The sequence below is a fragment of the Capsicum annuum genome, chromosome 1 (assembly GCF_002878395.1).
Source record: "Capsicum annuum cultivar UCD-10X-F1 chromosome 1, UCD10Xv1.1, whole genome shotgun sequence".
In the NCBI taxonomy this organism is placed as follows: domain Eukaryota; kingdom Viridiplantae; phylum Streptophyta; class Magnoliopsida; order Solanales; family Solanaceae; genus Capsicum; species Capsicum annuum.
The window spans coordinates 242,656,363-242,670,390 of NC_061111.1; the positions used below are offsets into that span (position 1 = coordinate 242,656,363).

General features: G+C 34.2%; 1 protein-coding gene across 2 annotated transcripts; it reads left to right on the plus strand.

Annotated features, from left to right (window-relative positions):
• Positions 1-335: 335 nt before the first annotated feature.
• Positions 336-6,898, plus strand: LOC107849321 (U-box domain-containing protein 52-like). 2 transcript variants are annotated; one of them, XM_016693929.2, is made up of 11 exons: positions 336-800; positions 881-934; positions 2,586-2,689; positions 2,850-2,971; positions 3,248-3,459; positions 3,542-3,617; positions 3,758-4,058; positions 4,272-4,373; positions 4,453-4,881; positions 5,122-5,877; positions 6,585-6,898. In XM_016693929.2, the coding sequence occupies exons 1-11, from the start codon at positions 602-604 to the stop codon at positions 6,642-6,644; spliced, it is 2,415 nt and encodes an 804-aa protein (XP_016549415.1). In that variant the 5' UTR covers positions 336-601; the 3' UTR covers positions 6,645-6,898. The 2 variants fall into 2 exon arrangements, with proteins under 2 accessions (XP_016549415.1, XP_016549421.1); XM_016693935.2 differs by lacking the exon at positions 881-934.
• Positions 6,899-14,028: the final 7,130 nt, after the last annotated feature.

The following is a 14,028-nucleotide window of genomic DNA, read 5'->3' on the forward strand; positions in this document are numbered from 1 at the left end:
TTCCTTTAAATATGAATTAATAAAAACAATATTTAACTTAACACGTTGTAATTAAATAATGGAACAATTAAAATTCTAGTAAAATGTGAAATTACATTTTACTAATTGAATATTAAATATACCTGATCAAATATCACAGGGATTAAAATGAATTTCGAGAAGGGCACTGAACCCCCACCCCCACCCCACCAATTAAAGTAGAATTCAAAGTAGAAGTTAGTTATGATAATTGACTCTAGTAATGGTTACTATTACAAAGAGCCAACTAAGTATCCACGAAATATGGAGCTCCCCTCAAATTCTCTAAAATATTTATCACTAAAGATCATATGTTTCTTCTCTATGGTGAATTCAAGAATACATCAAAATGAACTAAGTGTCATCTTTTTGTAAATTTTCAATTCTATGATTTTTGTCAATATAATTTTTTCAAGAATCAATGCATTCTAATATGGGATGAACATATAATTAGAAACAAAAGGCCACAACAAATGTGTTAGAATTGGACAATTTTGGAGTATATAATATATATATATATATATATGTATTTGGAATTCTTGAAACATATGTATTTTTTTGGGGTAGAATTGAAAGTGAAAAAATGTGGCCATCACCAGTAAATATGCAGGGAGAAAGAATGCCTTTACCAAATAAATTAGTAGCAGTGGCAATAGACAAAGATAAAGGAAGCCAAATTGCTTTGAAATGGACTGTTGATCATCTATTAGCCAGAGGCCAAACAGTTCTTTTGATCCATGTTAAACTTAAACAATCTGCCAATGCATCTGGTCAATCCTCAAGTAATTCCTCTAATCTGTCTTTCTTACATATATATGTATTTGTTTGTGTGTGTATTTTAATAACAGTGGTGTCCGACCAGCTTGCTTGGACCTCGACTATCCTATGGAATACCTGCTATCTTCTACCGATACAGGTACAGGATGACTCTGGGATTTGTTTGTTGCATGTTGATGTTGTAGAATGGTCACTTGCACAAATCAAAATGAAATGTGTGTGTTAAGACCGCGACTAGTTCGTTGAATAGATGTTGCTTGCCTCCCATCAGTATGGTTACCAGCTGATAGTTCTTGTATTTGTTTGTGCTTAGAATGGTCACTTGTACAAATCAAAATAAAGACATATAGTAGAATGTGTATGCTAACACCGCGACTATTTCATTGAATACATGTCGCCTCCCCTCAACATGGGTACCAGATAGTTCCAGTATTTGTTTGTGCCTAGACCGATCACTTGTACAAATCAAAATGAAGACATATAGTAAAATGACATGTTGCCTCCCATCAGCACGGGTACCAGATAGTTCCGGTATTTGTTTGTGCCTAGACTGGTCACTTGTACAAATCAAAATGAAGATATATATATAGTGGAATGTCTATTCTTAGGTTGACTATTTCATTGAATACATGTTATTTCCCACCAACACGGATACTAGATAGTTCTGGTATTTGTTTGTGCGTGTTGATATTGTAGAATGGCCACTCGTACAATTCAAAACGAAGATTTTAAGTAGATTGTGTATGCCAAGACCGACTATTTCATCGAATACATGGTGCCTCTTATCTGCACCTGTACTAGATTGTTCTGATATTTGTTTCATTGTTTGTGCATGTTGATGTTGTCGAACAGTCACTTGTACAAAACAAAATGGAGATATTAAGTAGGATGTGTATGCTAAGACCGACTATTTCAATGAATACATGTTGCCTCCCATCAGCACGGAAACTAGATAGTTCTGATATTTATTTGTGCATGTTGAAGTTGTAGCGTTAAAATTGTTAAGTTTAATGTGTATATTTGGGCTCCCAAGATGTCTATTATAAATAGAGGTGGAAAATCAACTTCAATTTGTGCTAGAAATGTCATTTATGGTGAGTAGGTTTTCGATGTTATAGCTGAAACCTGAAAGGTGCACAAACTTAAGCGCAATGAACGATTTATATCTTTATCAAATACATGCTAGTTATCACAGCAAGCAAATTTGCAACGTCAAAACTAGCAAAACAAGTACAGGATAAATCTGTCCACCAAAACTTAGGCAGATGGAAGGAAATCATCTAGTGTGTTTTTCTCTTTGCTAGAGTTTGAACACTGTTTTCTCTTGATTTTCATCCCACTTCATCGACCAATAGGCCACATTCATGAACCTTAGGATGTCGAAGTCTGTTTGACAGATATCAATCTTTTATATTTGATTGCTTGTGTTAGAGCTAGGAGTTCATGACATTGAGTGGAACTACGTAAGAGTTTAGTATAAATGTTCGGATGACAGATGAACAAGTTGTTGTATCCTTTATAAGAATGAGGCTAAACTCAACTAAACTTCAATACTTACTGATTCTTTTGACTAATCATATTAGTAAACCAAAAGTTGAGCTAGTTATTTGCTTGTCATGGGTCAATCTGACTGCTGAAACCTGCACGATTTATGCTTAAATGGTTATACGTAAACATCATGTCATATTCAATGAGTACTATATCGATGAAAAAACATCGAGTATTGAGTGTTAGTACTTTTTGTTTCGTCGTGTAGTAGCAGAAATAACTGTGTGCATTTTACATTTCAGAATCAAACCAGCTTTCTGATGAAGGTGGATCGGGAAATATTGAAATGGACCAGCAGACAAGGGACCTGTTTCTTCCTTTCCGAGTATTTTGTACACGGAAAGATGTTAGTAACTCAAAACCTAAGATGAATTCAATCCCTATGAACGTGTGAAAAGAATGAATGACAAACATTCATAAAATTTGTCGTCTTATTACTTATTTATTTATTTCCTTTCAGCTTTCGCGTTTCTAACTTTGGTTCTTTCTAATCCTTCAAAAAACAGATACAATGTTATGATGTTGTGCTAGATGACACGGATGTAGCCAAGGCAGTCGTTGAATATGTGAATCGAACAGGAGTAGAGATATTGGTTGTTGGTGCTACAACAAAAGGCGGTCTTCTCAGGTATGTCTCTGTATAGGATCCAACAAAGCCTAGTACTGCAGATTTTGATTACGTTGCTTGAGTGGTGTGCTTATGTTTCATGAATAGATATGTCTGTTCGATTTGAGACCCCCAGATATTACAAACTAATTCAACACTACCATAGGAATATGTCGATATTAATGCATATGTATACTACATACTTGGGCTTAGGATAACTTTTCAAAAGTTTTTTTCATTTCATCATAAAGAGTGTCTTGACATTGTGTAAATTCAGTAGCCTTTTTTGCACCGCAGATTTAAAGCCAAAGATATACCAGGAGGCATGTTAAAAGGGGCTCCTGATTTCTGTACTGTACATATCATCTCCAAATCTGGAAAGATCTCATCTACACGTGCTGCTTCTCGCCCTGCGCCTTTTGTCCATCCACTACGTCACCAGTTGATGCAGACAGCGAGCACCAAATTTTCTTTTGAGAGTTCAACACCTTCTTCTGCTACTTCAAGAAGTGAGCCAATCACTAGAAAAAGCAAGTTCGTCTATCTAGTTTTTGCTGCATCCTGTGGTAATTCTGCAACTGCTTTGTGTAGATTCTTTTCCAGGAGCTGCAAAGCCTGTTTTTGATCCTCCGCCTTCTACTATTCAAAGTGACACAATGAGTATCAAGTAAGCCAATTGATCTTGTTATCACATAAAATGTACCATATTTGGATAACCAAAACCTATTGCACACGTAATCGGAATGTACTTGCTTTGGTTTAGTTTTCTCATCTGAAGGCCTAAGTCGAATGTACTATTTTAAACAGGTCTCCATTCACTCATAGGAAAGGCCCTAACGGAAAGCCATATGAGCTCTCTTTGCCAGATACTGACATATCATATGTCAGTTCTGGTAGGCCAAGCGTCGACAACATCTATGCTTCATTATCTGATAGCTATGAAAGTGGTGCACCGACCCCTCCTCGTCTTTCAGGCTTTTCAGATTTTGATACCCAAAGTTTTGACTCCACACAGTTTGGACGGAGATCCGTGGACACCCTGACTCCACCAGAGCTATCAATTGCATCAATAGAAGGTGATAGAACATCATTCTCTCAAGGACCAGGAGTAAGCAATCGTAACTTATGTTTTTGTTAATTGTAAAAGTTGACTAAGAATTTCTAGAGCATCCTAGGCTAAAATCATGTCTGATGCACATAGTTTTGTCTGATTGAACTGCTAAACACAAAACGACATATTCATTGTAATCTCACAAGCAGAGGCAAGTGTTAGGTTATAAGCATCTTTTCTTCTAAATTTAAACCTCTCTTTGGCTTACAGGATGATCTAGAAGCAGAAATGAGAAGGCTAAAGCAGGAGCTTAGCAAAACGATGGAAATGTATAGTACGGCTTGCAAGGAAGCGCTTACAGCAAAACAAAAGGCATGATAAAGGGAACTATTACTCCTCACGGCCCCTTCATAATGATTCTACGGATGTACTGACATGCTGTCTGTTGCAGGCAATGGAACTCCAGCGCTGGAAAATGGAAGAAAAGCGAAGATTGGAAGAGGCACGTTTAGCTGAGGAAGCTGCACTAGCAATTGCAGAGAGGGAAAAGGCAAGGTCTAGAGCAGCCATCGAGCATGCAGAGGCATCTCAGAGGCTTGCAGAACTAGAAGCTCAGAAGAGAATCAGTGCAGAAATGAAAGCTATAAAAGAAGCAGAAGAAAAGAATAAGATACTAAATAAACTTTCAAACTCTGATTCCAGGTATAGGAAATATACAATCGAGGAGATCGAATCCGCAACAGACTACTTTGCTCAATCTCGTAAAATTGGAGAAGGAGGCTATGGACCAGTGTATAAATGCTACCTGGATCACACGCCTGTTGCAGTGAAGGTCCTCCGTCCTGATGCAACTCATGGACGACAACAGTTTCAGCAAGAGGTAATTCAGTGAAAGTTACAAGGACCGTACCCTAAGGGGTATAATGCATGCAGTTTACCCTAATGCAAGCATCATGGTTGCTTCCACAGCTTGAACCCATGACCTATGGTCATGCGGAGACAACTATATAGTTTCTCCAAGGCTCCACTTCATAATGAATATATATTAACTTGTAAATTTCTCTGTAAAATTAGTATTACTACAATTCCTAAATTGAGAAACTCTTATCTTCCCCTGCAGATTGAAGTGTTGAGTTGCATAAGGCATCCTAACATGGTGCTTCTTCTAGGAGCCTGTCCGGAATACGGGTGCTTAGTATATGAGTTTATGTCTAACGGAAGCTTAGATGACCGTTTATTCCATCGAGGAAAGACACCTCCACTTTCTTGGCAGCAGAGGTTCCGAATTGCTGCTGAAATAGCTACTGGTGTGCTTTTTCTACACCAGAGCAAACCAGAACCATTAGTGCACCGTGATCTAAAACCGGGCAATATTTTGCTTGATCGCAACTTTGTAAGTAAGATTAGTGATGTTGGCTTAGCCCGACTAGTCCCTCCATCAGTAGCAGACACCGTAACTCAATACAGAATGACGTCAACTGCTGGAACATTCTGCTATATCGATCCTGAATATCAACAAACGGGCATGCTTGGCGTAAAATCAGATGTATACTCTCTAGGGATCATATTCTTGCAGATACTAACAGCCAGGTCTCCGATGGGATTAACTCACTATGTTGAAAGGGCAATCGAGAAAGGGACCTTCCACGAGATGCTTGATCCAGCTATACGTGATTGGCCCCTTGATGAGGCTATGTGTCTTGCCAACTTATCCCTACAATGCTCCGAGCTAAGGCGAAAAGACAGACCAGATCTTGGCAAGGTTGTTTTGCCAGAGTTAGAAAGATTGAGAACACTTGCTGAAGAAAATACATGTCCATCACTCATGTACAATCTAAATATCTCACCAAATCATAGCCAAGTTTCCCTCTCTCGGGTAAGTCAAAGATTCATAAACTACGAGTTTACAGTTTTATACACTATTAGATCACCTAAAAGAGAACTAGAAGTCTCGCTGGGTAAGTCAAAGATTCATAAACTACGAGTTTACAACTTTATACACTATCAGATCACCTAAAAGCGAACTAGAAGTATCATTGGGTAAGTCAGAGATTCATAAACTACGAGTTTACAACTTTATACACTATCAGATCTCCTAAAAGAGAACTAGAAGTATCGCTGGGAAAGTCAGAGATTCATAAACTACGAGTTTACAACTTTATACACTATCAGATCACCTAAAAGAGAACTAGAAGTATCGCTGGGAAAGTCAGAGATTCATAAAATACGAGTTTACAACTTTATACACTATCAGATCACCTAAAAGAGAACTACATGTATCGTTGGTAAGTTGAAGATTCATAAACTACAAGTTTACAACTTCATACACTATCAGATCACATAAAAGAGAACTACGTGTATCGTTGGTAAGTCAAAGATTCATAAACTACGAGTTTACAACTTTATACACTTATCATATCACCTAAAAGAGAACTACATGTATTGTTAACTATGCAATAAGCTAAGTTACCTACTACAACATCTTAAAATGTACTCATCGTTTGGCCTTCCTTCCTTACACTATCAGTATATATACGTTAAATCCATTTTCTTGACTACGTGTTTTCGCTATGATCTATGCAGGATAACTTAAGCTATCCAAACACAATGCCATCTAGCTACGAGAGCTCGAAGAGCCAATAAAGTACAAGGACGTAATCGATGAGAATTTTGTTCTAAAGTTTTAATTAAGAAAATAGGACACTTGCATTATTCCTCATTTGGTCCTATTATATGTTAGTAACATTTGTCTTCCTCTTTTATATCATGTAAATGCTTTATATAGCCCATATTTTCACTTTGTACAGATTTTGGGGCAAACGTAACAAGAAATTTTTTTGTTTGTACACATTATATTCTCCATAAATTTGGTGCAAGGAGGAGCAGAATTTTTTTCATTGTATATGCTATAATTCTATTTCTTTCATCTTACCTTTGTGATTTTCTGTCAACAGGCAACAACATACACTCTACAATGAAAATTTGCAATGTGATCGAAAAATTAAATTGTGAAGAAAATATTTTTTTCTTTTGTGGATATGTTGCTCGAACTCTTTAGAATTAAAGTTGACATGTATTAGGTCATCCACACACTACGTTAGAGAATTCAATGTGAATGCAACAACATTTTTTTTGAGTATAATTGTTATCGGTATATGCTCAACACATAACAAATGCATGGTAAGTGTAGACATAATTAGATACAAATATAGAAATGATTTTACAATGCCATATTAGCTTTTAAAAATTTTAAAAAGAATATTTTTTGTTGTGTGCTCTATTTGGTAGTTGTGTAGTGTTAAAATCCCAATATTTTTAGTAGCAAAAGATAAAAGAGAAGGGACCATGGTGAAATTAGAATCATACACCGAAATACTAGGTTGAGCGAATTTTTTATTTTTGCTGCCGTATATATGTGGATTAGATTAATCCACATAGAATATTTTGATAAAGTCAATGGATAAATTTGAGATTTTATTTTCAAAATAGAAGATAAAATAGATTTAGTACATGGAAAATGTGACATATCTTTAATATTATAGTTTTTTTTGTCTCGTTTTTGGGTTTTTCTCTGGGTCAATACCTTTTGCTTCACGTCCAGGCCAAATAAAGAGAAACTAAGAATTCAAGAGATTGTGCTTTGACTTATGGTGGACAGTACCACTACTCTTTTTTTTTTTCCTTTTTGGGGAAAGAATTAGAGAGTTTGGCAGAAGAAGTAGAAGTCTCGAGAGACGACTCAAAAGATCTTCTAAAATTTAGAATATTTTTACATATTTATTTTATAATTTTGAATCTTTTCATTTGAATTTCAACACTTGTATTCATACCCAAATTCGTCTTCTCAAATCTCAAAATTTAAATTTTATTGAATTCAATCTTTGAATTGCACCAATTTCAAATATTTGCACGCTAAGTCCAAGCAACTTACCAAGTCAGTTATTCTATAACTTGTTTTTCTTTAAAAATTTAATTATTTAATTTCAAAGTATTTATTTTCATTACTTAAAAATATATATGTTTCAAAATATTCCGTTTATATTCTTCAGTCAAAAATAAATAAATTTATGGAAAAAAATACAGTCGAAATAAATGATTATTTAAAATTTAAAGAAGTATGAATTGATTTCTTTTCAAAATTATTTCTCTTTGATAAGATTTTCAATTATTTTTTAATTTTGAGAAAAGACATAAAGTGATAATGAAGTTGTCTCAAATTTGTTAAAAAGACACTTTAACTTTGCAAGTGACCTATTACCTCGCAAAAAAAAATATATAGACCGTTGTAAATGGATCATTTTAATCAATTTTATCTTCAATCTTGATCTAATTTTAGGCGCGTGGCAATCACTTTTTTTAAACTAATTAATTAAATTAAATTAACTTCTTCTCCATTTTTCTGTTCACTAACAAAACCTCCATCACCATTAACACCCATGAAGGGTTGAGGTGGGTTGCTCCTCAACTCAGGAAATTATTCCAAGAATCACACAAGCAACGAGAAGTAGGAGATAAATAAGATAATAAGTGCAGGAGTACAGAAAAGTAAAGACACAAAAATTTTATGTGGAAACTTCTTGCTCAAGGAAGAAAAAATACGACTTGCCTCCAGAATTTCAAGCTCCACTATATTCAAGCAACCTCTTGAATACAGACTCTAAGGATTAACCTCCTAATTCTTTGTTTTCTAGTAATAATTCTATTACAAATAAACCAAGCAGTAACTCTACTGCATCCACCTCCAGCTAACTCTAACTGGACTCCTCAAGCTAACTCTAGCTTGGACAATCACCTAACTTTAGATGATTTGCAAAGAGACGTGACACCACAACACCTACTACAATCATAAGCAAACGTAGGCAGACTGTTAGAAACAAAATATAAAGATTCAACTATAACAAGGAAATAAAGATACAACTCAATGAACAACAGGTTCCTTATTATATTCTAGCCTTTGATTGCAGCGCTGTGACACTTCAGAAAGATCTTTAATTATGAGTATATGGAAGTGTTGGTTTTCTTGTTGAGAAAGATGAGAATTATATATTGTGACACAAGAAAACGTAGAAACATTCTCATTGGTTGAGGAAAAAAGGTGACAACAACTTTTCACCAATTTTTGTACTATGAGGCAGCTGAAAAGTTGACTGTGACAGCGATAGATGAGCCCAAATTGTTTTCTAATGCGCAGAGGTCTTTGTCATCACAATAAAAGCTTCAAGAAATAGGTCCCAAACTATTAATTTGCCAATCATCAAAATGAATGACTTAACAACACAAACAACAATCGTCGACCCCCGCCACCTAAACTTCGATCACTGCACCACCTCTAACTCCCTCTATCGCTCTCACTAGTAAATCCCACCACTGAAGAGACCTCAAATAGTACGACATCAATTTCCTAAGCCGTGTTCGATTTTAAGACTTGGGGCTCAAATTTTGTGTTCGGATCTAATTATTTATCTAATTTTAATTTTGAATTTTTGTTGAAAGGTTGTAGTTGCAACAAACCCTTGAGAATATGCTACATTTGAGGTTCATCTCTAACTCGATCTACCCATTAAATAGATACTCCATATTTTCTTTCTTTCTTAAATATGTATTTTTGTTCATGCATTTGTAAATTTTTTGAGGGAAACACATTTGTTAAATGTAATTCTTGGCCTCTTGATTGACAAGCATTATAAGTTGATGCATATCTTTTTTTCAAAAGCTCCAAGTCTATTTTATTGAGAGAATTGGAGAAGATGATATTTTCAATGAGAAGATGAGTTTTTAAAATAATTTAAAAAATTAATTACATATGATAATTTTTAATTGAGGGTTGCAGCCAAATTTTTACATCCACACGTGTTATTTGTGTGAATTCAAACACAGGCTCAAAATCAGTCAAAATAGCTCATTTATAATGGTCTATAAACTTTTGTGAGGTAATAGATCATTCACAAAATTAAAATGTCTTTTAACAAATTTGAGATAACTTTAATAATCACTTTATGTCTTTTTACTATATTTCTTAAGAATATGACTTCAAGAAAAGCATGACAAGAAGTAAAAAGGTAATATATATAAATTTTCCTTTGATTAATGTCTTCGTGTAAACAAAAAACACGATAAAGCTGTGAATCAAAGTGAGTACTTTTTATGAGTTATTAAGATTGGCAAAATGATCTCTCGACACTTATATCAATACTAACTCCTTTATCCATTGAGTCTTTAAACCCAATACATTATAGTAATATTTTAAACCCAATACATTATAGTAATATTTTAAACTATGCATGATTTCACGTATTATATGCGTGTACACCTTAAAATTTTAACAATAAATAAATAAAATAAATAATTAACAAAAATTAAAAAATATAACACTCCTTGTCAAAGGGTAAATCAAAAGATAAGATGTGAGACTTTTTTTATCTTATAAGGTAAAACATTCTTCTCATCTTGCACTTTATTATTAGCTAACATCGTTAACCTTTTAAGGACAAAACATGAGCCTTCATTCACCTTGTCCCATTTTTTTTTATTTTTTTTTATATGCTCCTTCGATATTTTGGATGAAAAAAATTATCCTTTAGACTTCAAACTTTGAAGAAACGATAAGAAGCACAGAAAAGTTCAAACATAATTTGAAAAATATTACTTTAGCCACTTTTAAGATTTTCATACAAAACTTCAATTGCAAAAAAAAATAGAAGATAAAAAGATTGTTTTGGTAAATAATTTTAAAAAAATTATGTGGTTCATGATATGAATACGATGTGGCATTAGTTTTTACTGAGATGAATGTGATGTGTCTGTTGGACAATAAAATTTCGAGGCCGAAAAATTAATAATCGATACAAGAGAAATATTACAACAATCAATTTATTGATTTCAATATGTGAGTGTTACAATCTCTATGAATTCTCTGATTCGCCTTTTCAAATATAAATTCAAGGGCTTAAAGTTTGATCTTGAATTTGAACTTGATTTGTTGTTTTGAGGGACTTGATCTTTACTCGTGCTTGAATTCAAGAGCTTTTGAGCTTGTTCTTGAATATTGCGATCTTGATCTTGAATCTTGATGAACTTGATTTTAATGCTTGAGCCTTATAGAGAAATTGCAGCATTTGATCCACGAGTTTTCTCTTCTCGTTAGAGTTCTGGGGGTTCTTTTCTGAAATATGATATCCCTATTTATAGTTGTGGGAAAGGAAAGAGTCATGATGAAGATATCAAATTCAAGTGACGTGGTGCCTTTTATGGGTTTTAATTTCATTGGGCCTACTGCATCATTTTGACATGTGGCATGGTCCTATTGGCTCCTTCCCTTGACTTGGCATGCCACGTTATTTGACACGTGGTGCTTATTTAGGCCTCTAGAATATGACAATATTTTGGGTTTAGCAAAGTGGATTCATTTTTTTTGTAGCTCAAATTAATGAACCAGCCCAATTAATATTGGACTTTATTTAAATTCACATATGTTTGGACTTAAATAATTAATCCAATTATATTAATCCCAACATTTATTTATTTAGGACTAATATATTTTGAATTTAATATAATTCGAATTTCGTACGGATTTAAATTTTATAAAATTTCATTGTTCACAAAGTGCCCCTACTTCAAGACTTATCGAAATATTTTATCTTTTAGAAATTAATCTTGAAGTAATAACTTGATAATTTAATATTTATGAAAAATAAATATAATTTTATATTACCATATACAATAAACATTTAATTAAGAGAAGTGGCGGCAATTATCATGCTTGCTAAATTAAATTGGACTTTTGTCCTTTTCCTAAAAGGGAAATGTCCAACTTTTTTCCTTTTACAAAGGAAAAACACTCCTTTAGGTATTAGTGCTGTATAAAAATCGAACCGCATGATAAATCGAATTGATAAAAATATTATTAAATTATTAGGTTAATAATTTTTTATTAGTTTTATAAAAAAATTATTCGGTTCTGTATCGATTTTAGCTTATTGGGTTATCGGTTAAACCGATAATCCAATAAGGATACACTAAGTTATTATTTTATCCTTATTTATGTTATATATTTAAATCTCTCTCTCTTTATCTCTCTCTCTCTAGATAGATAGATAGACATATAGACAGATAGATTGTATGCACTACTAATTCATAATTTAGTGATTCACAAAGTATTAACCTATTCAGGGAAACAAAGACACAATATAAAGTTCAACTATTATCGTACGAAAAAGTTTGAAGCATTTATAGCTTCCAACAATTAGGATTCAATTTTTTTCCTAACTAACATTCCGTTCAAGTTTGAAGATTCTTGTAAACTAAAATGCATTGCTAGGTTTTGGTGGTAATTAAGATTTGATTTTTTTATGCTAGTTGTTAATTTCTATTTTATAAATATTTTCTTATTGGTTAAACCAAAAACCGATCCGTTAAGGACTAAAAACCGATAAATCAAAACCGATAAGAAAATATGTCAGATTGGACTTCAGAACATGACATTAATGCTAATCGATCGATTAAAGTATGACTTCTTCGGACTCCCAACCAACGTCAATTGAATATTGCGAGCACCCATCCTTGCTTACGGCGTCAGATACTCAAAGAAGATATACGTTGGGGAGACATTATAGAGAATAACTGGTGAATATCGTAATACTCAAGGATATTGGGAATGGGCTGAGGACATATTGGATGGAAGTCCACTAACCTTGAAGGCAACAAAAATATTTGATGTCGTTTATGCTTCACTGTTTACATATGATCAAAACTCGAACATATTACAGACATTCTTTGAGGCTTGGTGTCCAACTACCAATACATTGGTTACTTTAGTTGGAGAGCTATCCATATCCCTCTGGGACTTATACAAGATTGGAGGCTCATCGGAGGTCTTCCTTATGAAAAAGTAGTGCCTGAAGCAAAGGAGCTTCTAGGTGTTGATAAAAAAAATGAGGGATTTATCCCTCGTTCTTGTGAATTCTTGTTTGTAGCTTTCCAACATCTTCAAGAAGGAGAGGCTTCTAATCTGAGAGTTCCTCTAAGCAATTGGATAAAGTTTTAATTCAAGAGGGTATTAAGATACTAGTCAGCTCCAATGAGGAAGGATAAAAAATTTGCTTACTTGAATTTAAACCATAACCCAACTGGGACCATTCCGAAAGCAACAAAATGGTTAAGTGCAGATGATGCTATGTTTTACTAACTTGGAGTGAAGTATGAACATAGGACTGATACATATTCGGCAGTGTTCCTATCATGTTGGTTGTGCACCTTTGTATTTCCCTCTAAGGATGGACATTTCATTCACCCGAAAACTTTTAGAGTTGTATCTATGATGGAAGACAAGCAAACTTTCAGTCTTGCAGTTCCAGTCCTATCGAGCATTTATAATGGTCTCAACAGAGTCTACAAATCTTCGTAGCTTGAGCAGCTCAGAGTATCCTTTCCTATCCATTATGTGTATGGTTGGCTTGCTTACTATTTTAAGAAACATTTTCCACTTTCTAATAGACCATCTATTCCGTTGATGATGGCATATTCTGGCGAAGGCGGAGCAAGGTACTTTGATGGAGAGCTTGCCAGAAAGTGTGTCCATCAAGGAGATAATGCTATCTGGACTTCCACTATGCTAAGCAAGTTCATTCCTTGTCATTTTGTGGATAATGATAAGGATGACGAATCAGAGATAAGCTACTTCATGAGCCTCCATTTTAACCTCCTCCTTTTCAGATATGAAGGTTCATTCATACTTGAGTCATACAGTCTACACTAGTTTAGCAGTCAGTTTGGGTTTTATCAAGGCCTTCTCAGAATCTTGGAAGATGATTCGCAGTGCTTCACTAGATGAAGGCCTTAGATTTTATCGAATTTGTGTATTACATGGTTCTATGTCGAAAGTAATTTTTTCTAAAGTCATACCCAATGTACGAAGACATTCATCCACGCAGTACAAATCTTGGTGGGATAAAGTTCATGGAAACTTTCTCAAAGTTAACTTGCAATCTTTGGTGAATGTCGTAGGTCCTATTATCGTTCTTGGTAAGGA

Bases quoted from the DNA above. Each gene is read 5' to 3' on its own strand.
- LOC107849321 (XM_016693929.2), top strand. From the start codon at position 602: ATGTGGCCATCACCAGTAAATATGCAGGGAGAAAGAATGCCTTTACCA. The intron at 4,374-4,452 runs GCATGATAAAGG...TGTCTGTTGCAG, and splicing joins CGCTTACAGCAAAACAAAAG to GCAATGGAACTCCAGCGCTG. The intron at 4,882-5,121 runs GTAATTCAGTGA...CTTCCCCTGCAG, and splicing joins GACAACAGTTTCAGCAAGAG to ATTGAAGTGTTGAGTTGCAT.